General features: G+C 44.3%; 1 protein-coding gene across 1 annotated transcript in view; it reads left to right on the forward strand.

Annotated features, from left to right (window-relative positions):
• The window catches only part of USP1 (ubiquitin specific peptidase 1), a 1,001,653-nt gene extending 978,483 nt beyond the window's left edge, over window positions 1-23,170 (forward strand). Inside the window, exon 8 of the mRNA XM_044086802.1 lies at window positions 21,503-23,170. Within this exon, the coding sequence (XP_043942737.1) occupies window positions 21,503-22,238 (736 nt within the window). The 3' untranslated portion in view covers window positions 22,239-23,170. The remainder of the gene's footprint in view (window positions 1-21,502) is intronic.
• The last annotated feature ends 1,053 nt before the right edge of the window (window positions 23,171-24,223 follow it).

Here is a 24,223-nt window from a genome sequence, read left to right on the forward strand (position 1 = left end):
TCCACTGACACCATGCCAAAACTAACCGCGAGCGCCCCGGTTCCCTCTGAGGCGGTTATTCCACCGCTTCGAACCGAAGACACCGCATTACCGATACCTCCGATACCGGAGGCCACTCCGACGCCAGTTATTGATTTTCCTCCGGATACTGAAACCGAGGAAATGCCCGAGAGCATTGCTGTTGATAAGGTCACTCCTGCACGTGGAGTGGCTAGGCCTCCCATGTCCATGTCTATCAAGGCCTACACACGTGCTAAGGCAGCCAGCAAGGCCAAGCATCTTACTGCTAAAACCTTACCTCAGCCTACTCCTGAAATCATGTCTATGGCCGCAGATTTAATTTCCCTGATCAGAGGTTCCCAGGCCCATCCTGAGAGAGCATCCCAGCCTCCTCCTGATAAGAGGCACAGGGTTGAACCCTCTGACCCTCTCTCTTCAGATGAGGATTTTGAGGACTCTGTTCACTCCGAAAGCCAGGAAGAGCCCTTCCAGACCTATGAGGATTCAGATGCAGAGGACTCCATTCCCTCGGCCTCTTCTCCTGAGGATATTTCTTTTGGGGAAGTTCTGCATTCCATGAGGGAGCATTTTCAGTGGCAAGGCCAGGAATATTCAGATTCCAGAAAGCGCCTTCGAACATTCCTTAAAAAACACCAACACAGACCCTTAGCTATACCTCCTGTGCTTGATGTTTTGGATGATCTATACTCTGACTCCAGTGTTACCCCTAATACTCTTCCTCCTGCTCCTGTCAAGCATGACGGATACTATAGGGTCCCAGAAACCCATTCTCATTTCTTTAGGGCCCATGCTGTTGATTTAGAAACAATTTCCCAGGGGCCTAAAGGGGTTTCAGCTACCACCTCCAAAAACCCTTTACCTTCCGACAGGGAAGCAAGGTCCTTAGAGAGATGGGGGAAGAAGGTTTACACCTCCACTACTTTATCTATGAGAGCTCTCAATTGTCTCTTTTACATGTTCCAATATCAGGATTTCCTGTTAGATGATTTACAGAAAAAATTGGCCTCTCCTGAACCTTTAGATAGGAAGTCTTTGCAAGAGGCTGTTCATAATTCTCAGCAGGTTAGCAATCACTTTCTACAGTGTGGATATGATGCATTGGAAGCTTCATGTAGGGCAGCTATGACAGGGGCGGTCATTCGTAGACATGCATGACTAAAAGAACAACCTTTACCAGATCATGTTAAGGCAAAACTTCTTGATGCACCCTTGGAAAAGAACAAGCTTTTTGGTGCTAATGCTAAAGATGTGTTAAAGTCCATTGAGGAAAAAGCCAAGTCAGTTCAGACAGTCAAAGATTTCCTCCAGGTTCAGCCACCCAGATTCAGCAGGAACTGGCCTTCTAAAAACTGGTCCTTTCCTAATCCTGAAAGATTTCAAAGGGGCAAAAACAGGCGTGCCTGAGGAAGAGGGCAATACAGAGGATCCTACAGGGGACGACAATGGCAACCAGCAAACCAAAGAAGTGACACAGGGGTTTCTCCTGCCCCGCAGGGACAATCTCAATGACTTTCCTCTAGTTCCGCTGACCAAGGAGCAAACAGATGCTCCTTTGGGGGGAAAATTATCTCTGTTTTCAAAAAATTGGCACAAACTGACAAAAGACAAATGGATTTTGGACATTATAGACCACGGTTACAGGTTCCATTTTCATACCTTGCCAAGAAAACAAGGCATGCCAAACCTTCCACAAAATCAGAGGGCAGAGGCTATCAAGCAAATTTCTCTGCTTGCTCAGATCAAAGCAATAGAAAAAGTTCCACAACAAGAACAAGGTCAGGGGTTTTATTCAAGACTGTTCCTTGTTCCAAGAAAAGAAACTCAATGGAGACCAATACTGGACTTGTCCGCTTTAAACACTTTTCTCATAGTACCAAAGTTCAAAATGCTGACTCTGCAGCAACTCCTTCCCATGCTGGGCAAGGGGTCTTGGCTGATTACTCTGGACCTCAAGGAGGCATACCTGCATGTCCCTATCAGACACAGCTGCAGAAGATACCTCAGATTTCTTGCAGGGCCAGAGCATTATCAATTCTCAGCATTGCCATTTGGCTTATCTACTGCACCCAGAGTATTCACGAAATGCTTGGCATCAGTAATTGCTCATTGCAGGCTCCAGTACCTGGACGATTGCCTCATACAAGCGGACAACAAACTAACCTTGACAAAAAACTTGAATTATGTCATACACTTGCTACAGGCTCTGGGATACACAGTCAACTTTCAAAAGTCAAGACTTCAGCCATCCCAGCAAATAACCTTCTTAGGAGCCAAACTAGACACAGCCTCTCAAATGGCTTACCTGACAGAAGACAAGCAAAAGAAGTTAACTCATTACTTCAAAAGTTTAGCAAAGCTCACCCAGATGACTGCAAGGAGATTCCTACAGGCCCTGGGTTACATGGCATCCTGCATTCTCCTGGTTCCACTAGCAAGACTACACATGAGAAAGCTTCAATGGTACCTAAAAAGCTTATGGTCTCAACACAGCAACAACCTAGAAGCAACTGTTCCGCTCATTCCATGTCTTCAAAAGGAATTTCTATGGTGGGCCACAGTAAGCCAGTCAAACACAGGTATGTCGTTCAAAAAACCTCAGATAACACAGACCATGACCACAGACGCCTCAGACCTTGGATGGGTGGCGCACATGGAGGGCAGATGTATTCAAGGACAATGGTCTCCAAAGGAAACACATCTGCATATCAACCAAAAAGAAATGCTGGCAGTAATGCATGCCATCGAGGCCTTTGGACAACAACTTCAACAAGGCCACCTACTAATACGGACAGACAACACCACTGTGATGTGGTACATAAACAAGCAGGGGGGCACTCATTCTTACCCCCTTTGCAGACTGACAATGAATCTTTGGGAAAAATCACTGAGTCTAAACATGCAGTTACAATCCCAGTTTGTTCCAGGCAAAGACAGTGTTCTGGCGGACAGTTTAAGCAGGAATTTCCTAGACCCCCCATGAATGGAGGCTACATCCAGACATCTTTATATGACTCACATGGACATGGGGCAGGCCGGACATAGACCTATTTGCCTCCCACCTCAATCATCACTTACAAAAGTTCTGCTCAAGGACATATCATCCACAAGCATGGAAAATAGATGCTCTCTCATTCAACTGGAGCTCCCTAATAATCTATGCATTTCCACCTCTGCCACTGATGACCACAGTGTTACTAAAGATCAAAGCAGAGCAGCAGAAGGGGATCCTAATAGCTCCAGACTGGCCAAGACAACACTGGTACCCACTACTAAGGAGCATATGTCACAACAAAGCGTGGGCCCTTCCCCAATGGCCCCAACTTTTGACTCAACACAACTTCAGGACAGTTCATCCCAACATCCAGACGCTATAGCTAACAGCTTGGGAGATCCCATGAATAACCCCAATTTACCTCTCTCCAAGGAAGTTCAGCGGATACTAACAGAAGCCCGCAGAACATCCACCAGAAAGGCTTACTCAGCCAAATGGAAGAGATTCAGCATTTGAAATACCAACAAGGGTCATGATGCATCACTTTTGAGCATCCCACTCATTCTGGAATACTTGGCAGATATGCTACATAACGGACTCTCATACTTTTCCATAAAAATACATGCTTCAGCTATCTCAGCTAGATACAACACTGATCCACCTGTGTTTTCACATCCTTTGTTAAGGCAATTTCTTAGAGGAATCAAGAATATAAAGCCCCCAAGAAAGGCACCAGTACCAGCTTAGGACCTCAATTTTGCCCTAGAAAAATTGACTCTACCTCCCTTTGAGCCAGCAGCTTCTGTGGATTTACAATTTCTCTCCTGGAAGACAGCTTTCCTGCTGGCCATTACCTCAGCAAGAAGGGTTTCGGAATTACAGGCCGTAATGGCAATACCACCGTTTATAACCTTTCACAGAGACAGGGTCTCCTTACGAACCAACCCTACCTTTCTGCCAAAAGTGGTATCTAGGGATGTTCTTCGTCTCACATTGCTGCAGTCATAACCTGTGGGTAGTCCGCTGTCCTCGGTCGGCCCGAATACCAAAGAGGCTGGCGTCGGTCATGGGCGCCCGGAGCTGACGTCAGTACGTAGTAGTACTTAAGCGCATGACCGACGCCATATCCCCAGTCTTTCTTGCCGCGTGGTCCGAAGCAGAAGCAGCGTTTGCAAGTGCCGTTCGGCGTTCTGAAATTTTCAATTTTCGAGTTTCAGACCGAAGACCAAGTTGGGCTAAGTACCCCATTGGGGAAAATTTTTGTCTTTTCTTGCCTCAGTTAATCCGGATGTCAGAAAAAGTTAATAATTGTATTTCTTGTGGGAAACAGATACCTCATAGGGACTATCATTCTCTGTATTCCTTGCTTGGGGCCTGAGCACGCGTAGTCGGGTGTCGCTGGCGCTAGATTTAATAAGCGCACCATTAAGCAGATTAGACTGTGCTAGGCTTGTTTTCGTAAGCGGTGTAACTACAACATGCCGTTGGATCCTCCGGCCGCTACAAAAAAGCGAAAAGATAAATCTTTAAGGTCTAAACCGGATGAGTCGTCCGTTGCGGACGCCGGTTCTATGGATTCTACGGTTGAATCTGTGGATCCAGCCAAGGTCTCGGCTGAATCCCAGGGGGAACCTTTACTTTTACAGGAGTTGGCCTCTCAGGAGTTAGGCCAGGCCGAGGGTGCTTCTCAAGTTTCTGTGGTTCCATCCTTACAGAAGGTTATTAGGCCTTCTTCTTCAGTCGCTAAAGGCCCTGCTAAGGCTAGACCTGGTCTTTCTGGTACGGGCCATAGCCCTAGTTCTTCGGGCTCTGTTCCTAAAAAACATATGTTGAAAATGGCAGAGGATTTGATTACTTTGATCAGGGGTTCTATGCCCCCTCCAGAGAAGAGGCCTAGGGTGGAGACAGATTTGGAGGGAATGGAGCATTCCTCAGATTACTCTGAGTCCTCAGCTGAGGATATTCAGGATTTTCCTCCCTATTCTGATTCGGATGCAGAGGATTCCTGTCCTTCTGCTTCACCTCCAGAGGATTTTTCCTTTTCTGAAACCTTGCATTCCATGAGGGAGCATTTCAAGTGGGAAGGTCAGGATTTTTCAGATTCTCGTAAGAGGCTTAGGGAATTTTTTTTGCCACAACATAGACCTTTGGCTATTCCCCCTGTTTTAGATGTTGTTCAGGATGTTTTTTCTGAAGCTTCCCTTAATCCTGATTCTTTACCCCCTGCCCCTGTCAAGCCAGACAGGTATTACAGAGTTCCAGAGGCACATAAATATTTGTATAAGAGTCCTAGAGCTGACCCGGAACTATTATTCAAGGGCCTAAGGGTGTCAGGGCTTCTGTGGTTAAAAATCCAGTTCCTTTGGATAAAGATTCTAGAGCGTTGGATAGGTGGGGTAAAAAGTGTACACCTCTTCTACGTTAGCTATGAGGGCTTTAAATTGCCAATTTCATATGCTGAAGTATCAGAACTTTCTGTTAGGTCAATTGAAATCTAAGGTAGATGCTTTATCTGAGGGTATAGAGTGTAAGGAATTGCAGGACTTGGTTCATGCTTCAGATCAAGTTGGTAAACATTCCTTGCAGTGTGGCTTCGATGCCCTTCAGGCTTCATCCAGGGTGGCTGCTACTGGTTCAGTTATTCGTAGACATGCCTGGCTTAAGGATCAAAATTTGTCAGAGCATGTTAAAGCTCGGATTTTGGATGCTCCTCTTCAATCTGAAGTTCTTTTTGGTTCCCCTGTGGAGTCAGTTTTGAAAAAGATGGAAAGCTAAGTCTATGCAGACGGTTAAGGAATTTTTGCAAGTGCAGCCCCCTAAGTTTAGCAGGAATTGGCCTGCAAGAGGATGGTCTTACCCTTCTTCGGATTTTCAGTCTAAGGGCAGGTCTAGACGTGGTAGGGGCAGGGCTCACGCTCAGGGTTCTTTCAGACCTAGGACTTGGAGTTCTCCTGCACAATCTTCTGGTGAGGGCAGGGGTCAGCCTTTTCGTAAACAGACCCAATGACCTGTATCTTCAGCTGCCAGATCCTTCTTTTCTGGCAGCTCCTCTAGGAGGAAAGTTGGCACTTTTCAAACAAAATTGGCATTTGGTCACCCAGGACAAATGGGTGTTGGACATAATAAATCAAGGCTACAAGTTTTATTTTCACACTTTTCTTCCTTTCAAAGGCATGCCAGATGTACCTCCTCAGCAAAGGCTGGAGGCTCAGGAACAAATTTCTTTGCTTTTACAGATGGGGGCAATCCAGGTGGTACCTCCGTCAGAAGAAGGCCTAGGGTTTTATTCTCGTCTATTCCTAATGCCAAAGAAAGGAAACACTTGGAGGCCAATTCTGGATTTGTCCATTCTCAATACATACCTAGACATTCCAAAGTTCAAGATGTTAACATTACAGCAACTTCTGCCTCTGCTAGGCAAAGATCACTGGATGGTAACTCTGGATCTCAAAGAGGCCTATCTTCACATTCCTATCAGGACCAGCTGCAGGAGATTCCTGCGTTTTCGGGCTGGTACTTCTCATTATCAGTTCTCTGCATTGCCCTTTGGTTTATCTACTGCGCCCAGGGTGTTCACAAAGGTCCTGGCTCCTGTAATAGCTTTCTTAAGACTGAGGGGAATACAAATTTATCCTTATCTGGACGATTGCCTGATTCTTGCTCAAGACAAAGACAAGTTACTTCAACAGCTACAGTATGTAATGGCAGTTTTCAGGTGCCTAGGGTATTCTGTGAACGAAACAAAGTCCAGTCTAGTACCCTCTCAGGACATGTGCTTTCTGGGTGTGAGACTGAATACAGCCTCTCAGATGGCTTTTCTGACCCCGGACAAACAAAGAACTCTTCACCTATACTTCCAGCAATTATCAGTACTGTCCAGGCTGACTGCAAGGACAGTCCTTCAAGCCTTGGGGTTCATGGCATCTTGCATTCTGGTACTTCCCAATGCCAAACTGCATATGAGGAAGCTACAATGGTATCTCAAAAGTGTATGGACTCAACACTGCCACGATTTGGACACTGTCATTCAGATAATACCTTGCATCCAGAAGGAATTCTTTTGTGGGCACAGGAATGTCACCTAAAGAAGGGACTCTCTGTGACCCGACCAGAGGCGAGTCAGATCTTAACGACGGATGCCTCAGACCTGGCTTGGGGAGCACACTTCAATGGGAAATGGATTCAAGACACGTGGCCTCCCAGACTACAGCATTTGCATATCAACATGAAGGAGATGTTAGCAGTCCAGTTTGCCCTGATGGCTTTCAAGGGCCTACTTCAACCAGGACAGGTGTTGATACAAACAGACTACAGTCATGTGGTACATCAACAAGCAGGGGGGCACCCATTCTTACCCTCTTTGCAGACAAGCTATGATATTGTGGGAGACTGCTCTGAGTTTGCACATCACTCTTCAAGCACGGTTTCTGCCAGGAGCACAGAACTCCCTAGCAGATGTATTGAGCAGACAAATTGTGGACCCCCACGAGTGGAAATTGGATCCTCAGGTATTCCAACAGTTGACAGTGGCTTGGGGAACTCCAGACATAGATCTGTTCGCTTCTCCTCTAAATTTCCAACTACCAAAATTTTGCACAAAGATGTTTCACCCAAAAGCTTGGAAAGTGGATGCTCTATCTTTCAGTTGGAACAACCTTCACGTCTATGCTTTTCCTCCTCTGCCTCTCCTTACCAAGGTACTCTTGAAAGTCAGGCGGGACAAGCCTTGCATGATTTTAATAGCACCAGATTGGCCACGACAGCACTGGTATCCTCTGCTGAGGAGTTTAATTCAGGAGCCTCCTTGGCCTTTGCCACAGCTTCCTCACTTGTTGTCCCAGTCAAGCAGTCATTTGCTCAATGTCAGGGTGCAGTCCCTGCATCTAACGGCCTGGCGTATTCTGTTTTAGAGCCTGTGGGTTCTCAGCTTCCTCAACAGGTTTTAGATGTCATTTTGGAAGCTAGGCGGCCCAGCACTAGAAAAGTTTATGCTGATAAATGGAAGAGATTTTTTCTTTGGAGCACAACAAAGGACTTTGATGTCTCGGTACCTAATTTGAGTTTTACACTGCAGTACCTTACTGAATTACTAGACAAGGGTTTGTCATTTTCCTCTGTGAAGGTTCATGCTGCAGCCATTTCTGCTCACTATGATTGTGACCCTCCTTTATTTTCTCACCCTTTGTTTAAGCAATTTCTTAGTAGAGCTCCTACTCCTTCCTGGGATCTCAATTTTGTGTTGGAGAAGCTTACTTTGCCTCCTTTTGAACCTGCAGCTACGTCTGAATTGAAGTTTTTGTCTTGGAAGACTGCTTTTTTGTTGGCCATTACTTCTGCTAGAAGGGTATCTGAATTGCAGGCTCTCATGGCAGTTGAACCCTTTCTGATATTCCATAAGGATAGAGTTTCTTTGCGTACTAACCCTACTTTCATGCCAAAAGTGATTTCTAATGTGGCTTTGAACCAGTCTATCCATTTGCCTACCTTTTATGCTGATCCCCAAAATAAGGGGGAAAAAATCTTGCATTATTTGGATATACACAGGCAGTTACGTTACTATTTGAGCAGAACTAAGGAGTTCAGACAGACTCAACAGTTATTTGTTTCTTTTGCTTTGAGTTCACAAGGGAAAGCTGTTTCAAAGCAGACTATTTCAAAGTGGATTGGTAATTGTATTGCTTTTTGTTATTCTCATCATGGGAAGAATGTTCCTGCTGGGATTAGACCTCATTCCTCTAGGGCTACTGCCACATCTACTGCCTTTTTGAGGGGTGTAGCTACTAAGGATATTTTGGAAGCAGCTACTTGGAGTTCAGTTCATACTTTTACTAAGCATTACCATCTCCCTCTTTACTCCAAGTCCAGGGCTGGGTTTGCCACTGCAGTCTTACAGGGCATGTTAGCAGCCCCTAATGCTTTTTAGTTTGCCAGCCTCCCTTTTCCTTTGCTTTGGGATTCTACCCACAGGTTATGACTGCAGCAATGTGAGACGAAGAACATAGTACAGTTTTGTACCTACCATAAATGTAGATGTTCGAGGATCCACATTGCTGCAGTCCTATTTTCCCTCCCTCCTTCCCCTCTATGGTTTGGGGTTGTTGTTGTTGTTCCTTGGGGATAATAGTTATTTTCTCCTTTGTGGCTCTGGCCTTTCCTTTTTTTAAGGCCTTCTGACATCTGGGGCAAGAAAGACTGAGGATATGGCGTCGGTCATGCGCTTAAGTACTACTACGTACTGACATCAGCTCCGGGCGCCCATGACCGACGCCAACCTAACTCTTTGGTATTCGGGCCGACCGAGGACAGCGGACTACCCACAGGTTATGACTGCAGCAATGTGGATCCTCGAACATCTACATTTATGGTAGGTACAAAACTGTACTTTTCTTTAAATCAAGCAATTCACCTGCCTACTTTCTTTCCCAATCCTGAGAACAAAGGGGAAAGACTGTTACATACCTTGGACATACACAGACAACTTCGCTACTACCAAGACAGAAACAAGACCAGTAGGAAGTCTGATCAGCTTTTTGTAGCTTACGCCCCTGGAGTACAAGGAAAAGCAATTTCCAAACAGACAATTTCAAAATGGATTGGACATTGCATCAGATTCTGTTATTCCTTCCATGGAAAAGAGTGTGCCAGCCAATGTCAGACCACACTCCACCAGAGCTACAGCCAACTCTACAGCATTCTTAAGAGGGGTGCCTACAAAAGACATTCTAGAAGCTGCTACATGGAGCTCCGTGCATACATTTTCCAAACACTACAACCTCCCTTTATATTCCAGATCCAGAGCAGGCTTTGCTTTGGCAGTCCTGCAGGGATTGATAGCTACACCATCCTTTTCTTAGAGCATACCACCTCCCCCAGCTAAGCTATGGTATTCAACCCATATGTTATGACTGCAGTTGCATTCTTGAAGGACATAGTACAGTTTTGTACCTACCATAAATGTAGATGTCCGATAGATATGCAACTGCAGTCGGGTTTTCCCTCCCTCCTTCCCCTCTATGCCTTGGGTCCACTCTTCTCCCTGTTATCCTTAGCTGGGGATATCTGTTATGGTGAATCTGTTTATTGCTTATTTATTGTCTGGAAACCTATTATTGTCTTCCAATTTGATTACAGCCTTCCTTGGAGGGCACCTGGCATCTGGGGCAAGAAACACTGAAGAAGATGGCGTTGGCTGATGCTTATATACTCCAGCCGCTCTGACGTTGGAGAGAAATGCGACATCAGCCGACGTCGGACCCAGACTTTGGAATCCGGCCAACCGAGGGCTGCCTGAGGCAGGACAACCCATATGTTATGACTGCAGTTGCATATCTATCGGACATCTACATTTATGGTAGGTACAAAACTGTACTTTTCCTCTTCTCAGAAGACCCAGAAAAAAATTGATAGAATTTTCTCAAGTCCATTCTGGCTCTCAAGTTTCATAGGTTCATACTAGGCTATCTGCCCTAGGGCATTTATAAGCCTAGCCAGAATGTGTTTGGCTTTCGCCACCCATTTTAAATTTATTTTGATATGCCCTTTTTCGAGGTTAGTATACTGTGCCTCTGTCTTAACAGTGACACAGAAGTGATACCCGTGGTAAACCTACGATCTCCCATCCACTCATCAAGATTCCTCTTGAAGAGAGTCAATGAGGGACTCTGCCTAACCTGGACTGGGATTTTATTCCAGAGTGAAGGGAGCCTCTGGGTTATGAATCTGTCCCTCCAGCATGTCCTATTTATTTCAGTGCTGAGGTTCAAGTCTCTCGAGCGCATAGCTCGATGGGATTTGGATTTTCTGAAGTGCAGCATGTCCATTAATTCCGGGTTGGACTTTGCTTTATACGTCAGGCACAGATCGCCTCTGAACAGGCGGTATGCCACTGAGTAAAGCTGGAGTTTCTTTAACCAGGCAGCATATGGCATCTATTTGAGCCCTTTGATCCTCTTGGTGAGGTACTTTTGGGGTCTTTCCAGTTGCTGCAGGTGTCTGGTAAGGTACATCCCAAAAGGGGCATTGTACTCAATTATGGGCCTGATGAGGGATGAGTAAAGAGGCACGATGACCTCCCCTGCTCTAGATGTGAATCCCTTCATGATTAGGTGGGCTATATAAAATGTTTTTCTAACCACTTTGGCCACATGGTTGTCAAATGAGAGATTGCTATCAACTTGGGTCCCCAGGTCCCTAATTACTTCTTCTGTACATAATGGATTACCACCTATGTGGTAATTTGTGGGCACTTTGTTTTGCCAAAGGGATGACTATACACTTTTTGGCATTTAGCTTGAGGCCATGGCTCTGGCATCAGTTGTCTGTTTCTATGAGGCCCTTTTGGAGGATGCTTGTGTCGGCTGGAGAGTCGATTATGGGAGCCAGTTTGCAGTCATCTGCGAAATTGGTCAGCCACAGTCCTTCCGTGTTGGCCTGTACCTCCGAGAAATATATACCGAACAAGAGAGGTCCCAGGACTGAGCCTTGTGGGACACCACTTGTAACTGGTTTGGAGTCTGACATGGCTCCAGGAATTCTAACCATGTGGGTTCTGTCCTTGAGCCAGTTTGCAATCCATCTAGTGACATAGGGGTTTATATTTAAGCTGGTGAGCTTATCTATAATGCCCGAGTGGGGTATTGTATCGAAGGCTTTTGCGAGGTCCAGGTAGGCTGTGCGGACCACCTTCCCCTCGTCAATGGCCTTGGTGACTGTTTCAAAGAAATCAACCGGGTTTAAGAGGCAGGATCTGCCCTTAACAAAGCCGAACTGGGTAGGATCCAGTGTCTGTAGGTCCCCAATATCTTTATTTATGAGATCCATGATGATCCTTTCCATAGCTTTGCAGACCAAGCTAGTCAGGCTTATGGGGCGATAGTTTCCAGGATCCGTTGAGGCACCACCTTTATGGAGAGGGACCACTGTTGCTGTACGCCACTCTTTGGGCACATATCCTGTAGTAAGGCTGAGATTGAACAGTAGTTTTATGTTTGGGTTTAGCTCTTCTTGGAGTTCATGTAGGACGCAGCCCGGGACACCGTCTGGTCCCATTGATGCTGTGTTTTTTGCTTTGGAGAGGGCACTCTGCTGGGATAGATATTTGCCCTTTTGGTGGGGGGGGGGGTGTTTGCGCTGAACCTGTCAGCTAGGATGTTGGCAATGTCTGTGGGTTCGGTGTATTTTTTGTCATTTTGGACTAATTCTGAGCATATCTGGGAATTACCACCCAGGTTCCTAACATAACTAAAGAAAGCCTTGTGATTATCCTTAGTGTCCTGTGCAATTTTTCTCTCGAAGCTGGCCTTAGACAATTTTATGTGTGCCCGTCGTTTTTTGCTAATACTGATCAGTGATGCCTTCCCTTTTTGGGATTTTGCTCTATCATTTAGTAGCTTCCTCCTTCTATTGTATAGTTTGTTTATGGCTGGGGTCCACCAGACAGGACGTCTGCCTTTGGAGGATTGGGTCTTTGTTTTATTTGGGATCGCATGATTCATGCATTCCTGAAGGTGTTCATAAAATGCGTTTATAAAGGATTCTGCGGTCTGGGTCGTATTTTCCACAGGCCCGGGGGCTTTGAAGGATTCCACCTCAGTTTTGAGGAGTGTGAAATTTGCTTTAGAGAAGTTTTTCACTGTGGTTTTCTGGGCAGGGGGTGGGGTCGGGATGTGACTATCCAGTGAGATTAGTTTATGGTCTGATCTTACCAGTGAGGGATACACTTCTGGTCTGGAGGATAGAGTCCCCATGTTGGTGATGATCAGGTCCAGTATGTTTTCCCCTCTTGTGGGAGTGGTAACAAGTTGTTCCATAGCATTTGAGTTTATAAATTCTAGGAACCTTTGGGCTAGGGTGTTGGAGCTAGAGTAATGCTCCCAGTCTATGTTTGGGTAGTTGAAGTCGCCCAGTATAATGGTGTTTGGAGAGACCTTCATATTTTCCAGTGTTCTCAGGAAGGCCGAGTGGGGTTCCTGGGTTTGGGAGGGTGGTCTGTAGCAGGCTATAAACTGGAAGGCAGTTTTACCCACTGTTAGTTGCACATGGATAGTCTCTGATGCTTCGTGCTTTGCCACCAACCTGGAGGTGTGGGTATCTTTGAATATCGATACTCCCCCTCCTTTTGTGGTTCGGTCCAAGTTTTGGGGCCGAAAAGCATAGTATGAGGTATAACCTGGTAGTGCTGGGGTGCTCTCGGGAGCCCTGAACCAGGATGTTCTTCATCTCACATTGCTGCAGTCCTAACACTTGGGTAGTCCGCTGTCCACGGTCGGCCCGAATATCAAAGTATAAGGCTGACGTCGGTCAGGGCGCATTTAACTGACGTCAGGGTACAAATGCGCATGACCGGCGTCATATCCTCAGTCTTTTTTGCCGCATGGTCCGATGCAGAAGCAGCATTGCAAGTGCCGGTTGGCGTTCTGAGATTTTTCTATTTAGAAGTTTCAGACCGAGTTCAAAGTTGGCTAAGTACCCGTTGGGAATATTTTTTTTTTCTTGCCTCAGTCATTTTACGGATGTCAGAAAAGTTAATAATTGCGTTTCTTGTGGGAAACAGATACCGCATAGAGATTATCATACTTTGTGTATTCCTTGCTTAGGGCCTGAGCACGACGTTGTTGGCTGTCGCTCTTGTGCTAGATTTAATAAACGCACTATTAAGAGAAGGTTGGATTGTGCAAGGTTAGTCTTTGGGAAGCGGTGCAATTATAAAATGCCGTCGGATGCTCCGCCGCTTCCTCGAAGAAGCGCAAGGACAAGACAGTTAAGCCTAGGCTAGAAGAACCGTCTGTGCCGGACGCCGGTTCTTTAGAGGTGTCGGTGGAGCCGGTGGCTCCACCGGAGATTTCTTTGTGTTCACAGAGTGAAACTTTATTGTTGCAAGATGTGGCCTCTCAGGAGGCAAGTCAGGCTGAGGGGGCTTCTCAGGTTACTATACTCCCCTCCCTTCCTAAGGTGGTTAGGCCCTCTCCTTCTGTTACTAAGGCTTCTCCCAAGGGCAGGCCAGGTTTAGCTTCAGTTGGTGTTGCCCCTAGCTCTTCAGGTACTATGCCCAAGAAGCATATGCTTAAAATGGCAGAAGATTTGATTACTTTGATTAGGGGTTCTATGCCCCCTCCTGCTAAGAGACCTAGGGTTGAGCCTGAGCTGGGGGGTTTTGAGCAAGCTTCAGATGTTTCAGAGTCTTCGGCTGAAGACTTGCAGGAGTACTCTCCTTATTCTGATTCTGATGTGGATGATTCTACTCCTTCTGCTACTCCTCCTGAGGATTTTTCTTTTTCTGAAACTCTTCATTCCATGAGGGAGCATTTTAAGTGGGAAGGTCAGGACTTCTCTGATTCCAGGAAAAGGCTTAGGGAATTTCTGTTTTCACCCCAGCAGAGGCCTTTGGCTATACCTCCTCTTTTGGATGTAGTGGAAGATGTTTTTACAGAGGCTTCTCTTAATCCTGATTCTTTACCTCCTGCTCCTGTTAAACCGGATAGGTATTACAGGGTACCTGACGTTCACAAGTATCTGTTTAAAAGTCCTAGGGCAGACCCAGAAACTGTTAGCCAGGGGCCTAAGGGTGTTAAGGCTTCTGTTGTTAAAAATCCGGTTCCTACAGATAAGGAGGCTAGGGCCTTGGATAGATGGGGAAAGAAAGTTTATACTTCTTCCACTCTTGCTATAAGGGCTCTGAATTGCCGGTTTCACATGTTGAAATACCAAAACTATCTCCTTTCACAATTGAAGTCTAAGGTTGATGCTCTGGCAGTTGGTATTGATTGTAAAGAGTTGCAAGATTTAGTCCATGTTTCTGAACAGGTGGGTAAGCATTCTTTGCAATGTGGTTTTGATGCTGTACAGGCCTCGTCTAGGGTGGCTGCCACTGGGACTGTTCTTCGAGCACGCCTGGCTGAGGGATCAGAATTTGTCTGAACATGTTAAAACAAGGATTTTAGATGCTCCTTTACAATCTGACGTGTTGTTTGGGCCTCCTGTTGAGACAGTCTTAAAGAAAATGGAAGACAAGGCTAAATCTATGCAGACTGTTAAAGATTTTTTGCAAGTCCAGCCTCCAAAGTTTAGTAGAAATTGGCCTACTAAGGGGTGGACGTATCCTTCTTATGATTCCCAGTCTAGGGGTAGATCTAGACGTGGTAAGGGCAGAGCTCAGGGCTCTTTCCGGCCTAGAACAGGGAGTTCTCCTGCACAGGCTTCGGGTGAGGGCAGGGGTCAGTCCTTTCGTAAACAGACCCAATGACCTACCTTTTCAGCTGCCAGAGCCTGCTCGTCTGGCAGCACCTTTGGGAGGAAGGTTGGTACTCTTCAAAGAAAATTGGAGTTTAATTACCCAGGACAGATGGTTATTGGATATCATACACCACGGCTACAGGTTTTATTTCCATACCTTGCCTCCTTTCAAAGGCATGCCAGACGTTCCTCCTCAACAAAGAATAGAGGCTCACAGACAGGTTTCTCTGTTGCTCCAACTAGGGGCCATACAGCCGGTCCCTCTGCCAGAAGTGGGCCTAGGATTTTATTCTCGCCTGTTCCTAGTACCGAAGAAGGGGAACACGTGGAGACCAATTTTGGATTTATCTATCCTCAACACTTATCTGGACATTCCCAAGTTCAAAATGTTGACGTTGCAGCAGCTTTTACCTCTGCTGGGCAAAGATCATTGGATGGTAACTTTGGATCTCAAGGAGGCTTACCTTCATGTTCCTATCAGACTCAGTTGCAGAAAGTATCTGTGTTTTCGAGCTGGGACTTCTCACTATCAGTTCTCTGCATTACCCTTTGGCTTATCTACTGCGCCCAGAGTGTTCACGAAAGTTCTGGCTCCAGTGATAGCTTTCTTCAGACTAAAAGGAATACAGATCTATCCTTATTTGGACGACTGCCTGATTCTGGCTCAAGGAAAGGAAGAGCTTCTTCGTCATTTGGAGTATGTGATAGCAGTGCTAAGATGCCTAGGGTATTCTGTGAACGAAATAAAGTCCAGTCTAGTACCCTCTCAAGACATGTGCTTTCTGGGTGTGAGACTGAATACAGCAGCCCAGATGGCCTTTTTAACCCCGGACAAACAAAAGAGTCTATCCCTTTACTTCCATCAACTATCTCATCAGTCCGGGCTGACTGCAAGGACAGTCCTTCAAGCCTTAGGGTTCATGGCATCTTGTATTCTGGTGCTTCCCAATGCCAAACTGCATATGAGGAAGCTACAATGGTATCTCAAAACTGTATGGACACAGCACTGCCAGGATCTGGACACTGTCATTCCAATAATACCTTGCATTCAGAAGGAATTTTTGTGGTGGGCTCAGGAATGTCACCTAAACAAGGGACTCTCTGTGACCCGGCCAGAGGCAAGTCAGATTTTAACGACAGATGCCTCAGACAAAGCTTGGGGAGCTCATCTGAATGGAAAATGGATACAAAACAAGTGGCCTGTCAGACTACAACATCTACATATCAACATGAAAGAGATGTTAGCAGTCCAGTTTGCATTAATAGCTTTCAAGGAATTCCTTCTTCCAGGACAGGTGTTGATTCTAACAGACAACACAACTGTCATGTGGTACATCAACAAGCAAGGGGGAACGCATTCTTATCCTCTATGCAGGCAAACAATGATTTTGTGGGAGACTGCTCTCAGTTTACAGCTCAATCTTCAGGCAAGGTTTCTGCCAGGAGCACAGAACTCCTTAGCAGATGTGTTGAGCAGGCAATTATGGATCCCCACGAGTGGAAATTGGATCCTCATGTATTTCAGAAATTGACAGTGTCATGGGGAACTCCAGACATAGATCTGTTCGCTTCTCCACTAAACCATCAGCTGCCAAAGTTTTGCACAAAAGGTTTCATCCCACAGCTTGGAAAGTGGATGATCTTTCTTTCAATTGGAGCAATCTTCATGTGTATGCCTTTCCACCTCTGCCTCTCCTCCCAAAGGTACTTCTGAAGGCCAGACAGGACAAGCCAAGGATGATTTTAATAGCTCCAGATTGGCCTCGGCACTGGTACCCATTACTGAGAAGTCTAGTACGGAAGCCTCCATGGCCTTTGCCTTCGATTCCACACCTGTTGTCACAGGAAGACAGCCATTTGCTCAATGTCAAACTTCACTCTCTTCACCTCACAGCCTGGCATATTCTGTTTTGAACCATAAAAGGTCTCAACTTCCACAACAAGTTTTGAATGTGATTTTGGAAGCTAGAAGGCCTAGTACAAGGAAAGTGTACGCAGATAAATGGAAGAGATTTTTATTTTGGAGTGCAGCAAAAGATTTTGATGTTTCTGAGCCTAATTTAAGTGTGGCTCTTCAATATCTTACTGAGTTACTGGACAAAGGTTTGTCCTTCTCTTCTGTTAAAGTTCATGCTGCAGCAATTTCAGCTCACTATGATTGCGACCCGCCATTGTTTTCTCATCCTTTGTTCAAGCAATTTCTCAGAGGGGCAAAGAATATCAGACCCCCACGAAGAGCTCCTACTCCTGCTTGGGATCTCAATTTTGTGTTGGAGAAACTCACTCTACAACCTTTTGAGCCTGCAGCTACTGCTGAATTGAAATATTTATCATGGAAGACTGCTTTTTTATTGGCCATTACCTCTGCAAGAAGGGTTTCTGAATTGCAGGCCCTTATGGCAGTTGAGCCTTTCTTGATTTTCCATAAGGATAGGGTATCATTACGTACTAATCCTTCCTTTATGCCTAAGGTGGTTTCTAGTGTGGCTTTAAACCAGACTATTCATTTGCCTACTTTTTATGCAAATCCCCAAAATAAAGGGGAAAAGCTTTTGCACACTTTGGATGTACACAGGCAGTTGCGTTATTATTTAGACAGAACTAAAGGGTTCAGGCAGTCTCAGCAGTTGTTTGTTTCTTTTGCTTTGAGTTCTCAGGGCAAGCCTGTGTCAAAACAAACTATTTCTAAGTGGATTGGGTTTTGCATTGCCTTCTGTTATTCCCATCATGGCAAGGAGGTTCCAGCTGGGATTAGGCCTCATTCCACTAGGGCTACTGCCACTTCCACAGCTTTTTTGAGGGGAGTGGCAACCAAGGATATTTTAGAGGCAGCTACTTGGAGTTCTGTGCATACCTTCTCTAGGCATTATCACCTGCCACTTTACTCTAAGTCCAGGGCTGGTTTTGCCACTGCGGTTTTGCAGGGCATTTTGGCAGCTCCTGCTTCCTTATAGTTAGCCATCCTCCCTTATCTCTGCTTTGGGATTCTACCCAAGTGTTAGGACTGCAGCAATGTGAGATGAAGAACGTAGTACAGTTTTGTACCTACCATAAATGTAGATGTTCGAAGATCCACATTGCTGCAGTCCAATTTGCCCTCCCTCCTTCCCCTCTGTACTTGGAGGTGGTTGTGTGGGTTGGGTTGTACATATTGTGTGTATTATATCTATTGTACATATAGTTAGTGCAAGGGTGGTTGGTTATTTGTTTGCTGTCTTTTGGTTTTGACCTTTCTTTTTAAGGTCTTCTGACATCTGGCGCAAAGAAAAGACTGAGGATATGACGCCGGTCATGCGCATTTGTACCCTGACGTCCTGACGTCAGTTAAATGCGCCCTGACCGACGTCAGCCTTATACTTTGATATTCGGGCCGACCGTGGACAGCGGACTACCCAAGTGTTAGGACTGCAGCAATGTGGATCTTCGAACATCTACATTTATGGTAGGTACAAAACTGTACTTTTCTGTTACTGCACAGATATCGATGTTCTCCATGCTAAGGAGAGTTTCGAGTGTGTGCATCTTGAGGTTTAGACTTCTGGCGTTGAGTAGCATTACTCTTAGTTTCTTATCCCTTGTGATACCTATGGAGGTGGGTTTGTCTTTTGAGCCTTGCCTAAAAAAGGCACTATGGGGGTAGCAAGAGCCTTTGCCAATATCCGAAAGCCCAGGGGTGACAGATGCAAGCCGTCCCTAGCGAAGCATCGTGGCTTGTCGAGCATATCATCCCAAGCTGACAGGCATTGGATCCCCTTTGAATGACACCAGTACTTAAGCCAATTGTTGAAATTGATCATCTTGTCTTCATATTGTGGCTTCATTCTTGGTGAGGCTAAGATGCTACTCAAGGTCAGGGTCATACCGGCCTGGGCTACATGCTCAGAGAGCTCCTTTATGTCTCTTTTCATGTAGTCCAGGGAGGTACGTCTCAGGTCATTCACACCAGCATGGACAATGACTGAGTCATGTTTGTACTTGCCTTGGAGTGACCTGAGTGCTTGTGTTATGTGGCGGATCCTAGCGCCCGACAGGCTGCTCACCGTGACCCTCTCCTTGTTCAGCCTGGTGAGCGGGACGTCAGTGTGCCTGACTATAGAGTCACCTATTACAAGTGTATCAGGTGTGTTGTTTAGTCTTAAGGGCTGTGACTGTTTGGCACACTGGCTTTGTGAGATGTGTTGCACGTGTTTTGTTTTGGGGTAGCGGCTACTTGGGTGTCTGCTTTGGAGGTCTCTGCTGCTTCGGCAGATCTTTATTTAGAGCCTCCGAGTATGTTTTTGTGTGATTGTGTTTGGTTTGCTGTCGTGGTAGGTCTATGTGAGACTGGAATTGTAGTGAGTATGGTTTCCTTCTCCTCCTGACTGGTTATGCCAGTACTGAGTTGAGAGAGCTTAGCCTCCAGTTTGGCTATATGGTTGCATCTCTCACGTGTTGAAATTTGTTGGGAGGAGGAGAGGGTTGTCTGTGTACATGAGGCTGTTGCAACATTGCCTCAGGATTCCCAGATTCACCAGCTGGACCAGAGAGGAGATTGACAACTGACCTTTGGACATGCTAGAATAATATTGGGAATTCCTTAATAATTGAAAACCAGGGCCAGGTGGGAGTGAGGGTGTAGTGCTTTTAATTTTTAGTGCTGACTTATATAATTGCTTTAGTGAGCAAGTGCCAGGTAACCTCCTTTTCAAACCTCCTTTTCTATCCACTTCACCTTCTCCTATCTCTTAGAATAGACAGCATGAGTCCTATCCTGTGGGGATGAGGTAGATTCTGATTTGTATGAACATTCCCTGGCTTTCCTATCTCAGATTTACTCCTCAAGCCAGATGTATTCTAATGATGATGACTTATCCCATAAATCACCTGTTGAGGAAATCTCTGTTAGGGAAACCATCACAAAAATGGTGCAGCATTTTGAGTGGGAATCCGTGCAAGTGTCTGATCTTGCAAAACAGGTATTGGTTTACTGGAGGTTGATACACTTGTGCCTGCAGTCTTAGATGCTTTTCTGCATGCATTTGCATCCACATTTGCTACACCTGGCCATCAACTTCCAGCCCCTAGGTACATGATATGTTCTATAAAGTGCTGGATGACCTGAAATTCTTATATAAAAATCTTTCGGCAGACCCCTTTGCCTTTTCTGTTTCCACAGGCAAGCCTTCCAAACCTTTACCTGCTCCTAATGTTCAACCATCAGAAATACTAAGGTTCTGGACAATTATGGAAAGAAGGTTTATACCTTTTCCATTCTGGACTTCAATGCTTTGAATTACCAAACCGAAATGGCTAAATATTTATTATTATTCTTGAGTGATGTGTCTGAAACAAAAACAGCAGGCTGTTTTCTATTTGGGATATGCTACCCAAGTGGCAAGACATAGTATAAAGTGCAGTTATGATGCAGTGGAAGCTTCGTCCAAAGCAGCTGCTACTGGATCTGCTATCAGAAAATTTGCATGGCTTAAATCTCATTCCATTCCTGAAGATAATTACAGCTAAACAATTGGATTACACTCTTAATAGGGATCTGTTATTTGGTCCTGAGGTTGCAGACTTTAAATCCATGCAAGTACACAGGGAATATAATGCAAGATTTCAAGCAAATTTTCCTTACCTCTCTTCCCAGGTACCCAGGAAACTACTTGCCTAAGCACACTTCCTTTTCTTGCTGCAACCCTAGGTCCACATTGAATGGCAGAAAAATACCAAAAAAGAGGTTTCAGGATAAACTTGCTAGAGAGATGAACTCTGAGGAAACTTACTTTTCCATAGAAATGAGCCCAACTATTTTGTGCCATCCTGTGTTCTTTGTCCTCCTCTCCATCTGTCAAAAAGACTAACCTCATCCTTTCCTGCTTGACAACTCATATTCATATCCTTATGAGGGGAAAGGTTTGGAGGCTTTAAAGAAGGAAAGCAATTAATGAATATAAGGATGTGTGGGAGGAGGGTAGTGGAACTATGGTGGACACATTTAAGAAGCAGAAGAGGTAAGACAAATAAAACATGACTATTGTGAAGTGCTGTGTGAGGTAAACCACACAGAAGAAAACAGTTGGATTTATTGTACAAAAAAATGGCTGCTAATGTACCTATAAAATGTGGTCTGTAGTTTCATCAGACTTGTAAGTTAATTTGTATACAACTGTTTGTGACAGAGTATGTATGATACAGCATGTTAGTACAATCTTAATGGAATTTGGGCATTTTACAATAGAAAGCGCATTTTAAACTAAATTTTATTTTTCTTTAAAGGTTCGATTGCTATGGGGGTCTTTCAAAAGTCAACACTCCTTTACTGACTCCTCTAAAGCTGTCATTGAAAGAGTGGAGCTCAAAGTCAATAGATGATCACTATGAGTTATTTGCAGTTGTAATGCATAATGGCATTACTATTAGCAGTGGACATTATACGGCATATGTGAAAACAGCAGATCTCAACAATTTGGAAATCTCTGAATTATTGGCACAAGACCTTGTCAAGTCAGAATCTTTAAATGAGCAAGAAGTAAGGCCAGACTATACAGATGGCTGTAATAACAGTGATGTATTTAAATTAGGTGGAAATTCCCAGTCATCAGTAGCAAAGGCTTCTAGTAAAAAGATTGCAGAAGGTACTGGACTTCTAGGAGGACAGAAGAATAAATCAGACTTTGAAGTCTGTTCCACCAGAATAATTGGTCACGAGAGCTCAACTGATAATACAGCAAAAGGTGGTAATTCAGATGTCCGTGACATTGGGAATTCAGCTGTAATTTCAAAAACGGATGAAGAACCTTCCTCTAAGGAAATCAGCAGTAGTAGATCTTCAGATAATGCTTGTACCTTTATTAACTTAAAGGAATATGAGGGGAAGTGGATACTTTTTGATGATTCTGAAGTAAAGGCTACTGAAGAAAAGGAGTTCCTGAGTTCTCTTTCTCCAGATACATCCTCTACTTCTACACCATATTTGCTGTTCTACAAAAAAGTTTCTGCATATCAAGTATGACTTTGTATTACTTCTGTAAAGTGACTTTTACTCCTGATGCCCATTATATTTGGGTTTGTGAGAATCATGTAAACTTCTTTTTTGGTTCTTTCCCATTAAAGACGATAGCCTTCTGAGCTTGATAGTCTCAGCCATATTTATTCTGATTACCTTCTAATGTGGTAAAGGTTCAGGTGAGCGTTTTTGTAGAGCTATCTGTTGGAGAGGGATGGTTGAGCTTGACAGAGGTTTGTGTGGTCCTTCTCTATCCATTCAGTGTATGTGGTTTTCTTTTTTAAAGATGTTAAACGCTTTGTTTTCACTGTGCAACAGTAATCCAGTCATACAATGATTGCTGTTTCCTGCAGGGTGGCAGGCAGGCACTGTACACTGAGATGTCTGGCTACTTTAAATTAGAAAATAAATATTTGCATTTTATGCCATTTATATTGTAGCTGTTATCACAATTCTGCTGATGTGAATTGAGTAGAATAACCCGCATTCATGTCTTCAGGTCTTGTGTTATTGCCTTTACTCTTACAGTTGTACATGCAGTTTGTAGTCTGTATACATTTAAGGATTTGTAATCACAGATTAAAATGTGAAACTTTATTTTAAAGGAGTGCCTTTGTACATGTTTATATAATATACTTCATATGTAGCGATTTTAGTAGAGTTGTATTTTTATATTGCCTGTGAACTCCATTGAGCAACATTCTGATATTCTTTAAGCTGAAATTACAGATGGCAAAGAAATTTCTTAAGACCCTTCAATATGCTATCATGTAGTAGCTGTATCTGAGTGCATTGTCTCTGATTCACAGTAAGGATAGTGGAAGTTGTGTTAGCAGTAAAGACAATAATACACACTTAATAACGTGTAGTACAAGCATTCAAATGTTATTTTGTATTTTACTTACTTGCTAAAAAATATATCACATTTCCACAGTAAACAGAGTTTGCGGCATCTGATTTCTGTGCAGCAACATATTTATGAGTGAGGTTTCTTTGTAATTTTCCATAAAGGCAGTCAGGTCTGGGTATCCTCCTTTTGTGAACCTGAAACAGAGTTAATCATTCCATTTTCAGTACTACACACATTTTCTAATAGTTACATTAAAAAAATAAAAGTCATGGTCAAGTGAAATCTGATGTCACTTTTCATTTTATCCTCACATATGGGTTTGGATCAGATTCTGTTGTTGCAATAGCTCGAGCTCCCTACTATCCATAATGCCTCTCTCCCAATCACCTCAGATCTTGTTTGCCGCTTCACAAAGACATGGTTGTTCAATTTAGCTCTTGGGCAGTTAAGTAGATATTTTGTTCTTTTTTTACCAAACCTTTTCTTGACTAAGCACAAAACTTAAAATCTAAGTAATTAAACATCTCCTTTTTACCATTTACTCTTTCCGTCTTGTACTGAGGTACTTCTTAATTATTATTGTTGGTAGTCCTTTCTCCCTACCCCTTTTTTGTGATTGCCTCTCTTTCCTTTTTCCCTGTACTGCGGTACGTCTTTACTAATATTGTTAGTAGTCTCTAGTAGTCTTTTTTCTTATATATCTATATTTAGCCTTTTCAAAAAAAAAAGTTATTTTTCTTCTTTGTAGTTTGTTAAAACAGTGATGGCAGATAAAGTGGATAAGCTGGCTGGCTTCAAAAAAATGTTCCAAGTCCAGTCACAAGGATGTTTCACTGTTGCAGTCATTACATTTGGGTAATCTGCTGGCAGGTTGCCCTCAGTCGGCCTGAATTCCAAAGTCTTGGGTCCTGCGTCTGTTACTGTCTCCTCTTCCATGACGTCAGGTCGTCTGGTATAAAACAAGCAGCCGACTCCATTTTCTTTAGTCTTTCTTGCCGCGCGGTACCCAAAGCAGAAGCATTTCGCAAGTGCCGGCCGACTCCTGAAATATTCGATTTTGAGTTTCAGAACCAAAGTCTTCACTAAAGCTAAGTACCCCGTTGGGGAAACTTTTTTTTTGCTCCATACTGATGTCAGAAAA

This window comes from Protopterus annectens, chromosome 10.part0 (assembly GCF_019279795.1).
Source record: "Protopterus annectens isolate FY-2018-M chromosome 10.part0, PAN1.0, whole genome shotgun sequence".
NCBI classification, from domain to species: Eukaryota; Metazoa; Chordata; order Ceratodontiformes; family Protopteridae; genus Protopterus; species Protopterus annectens.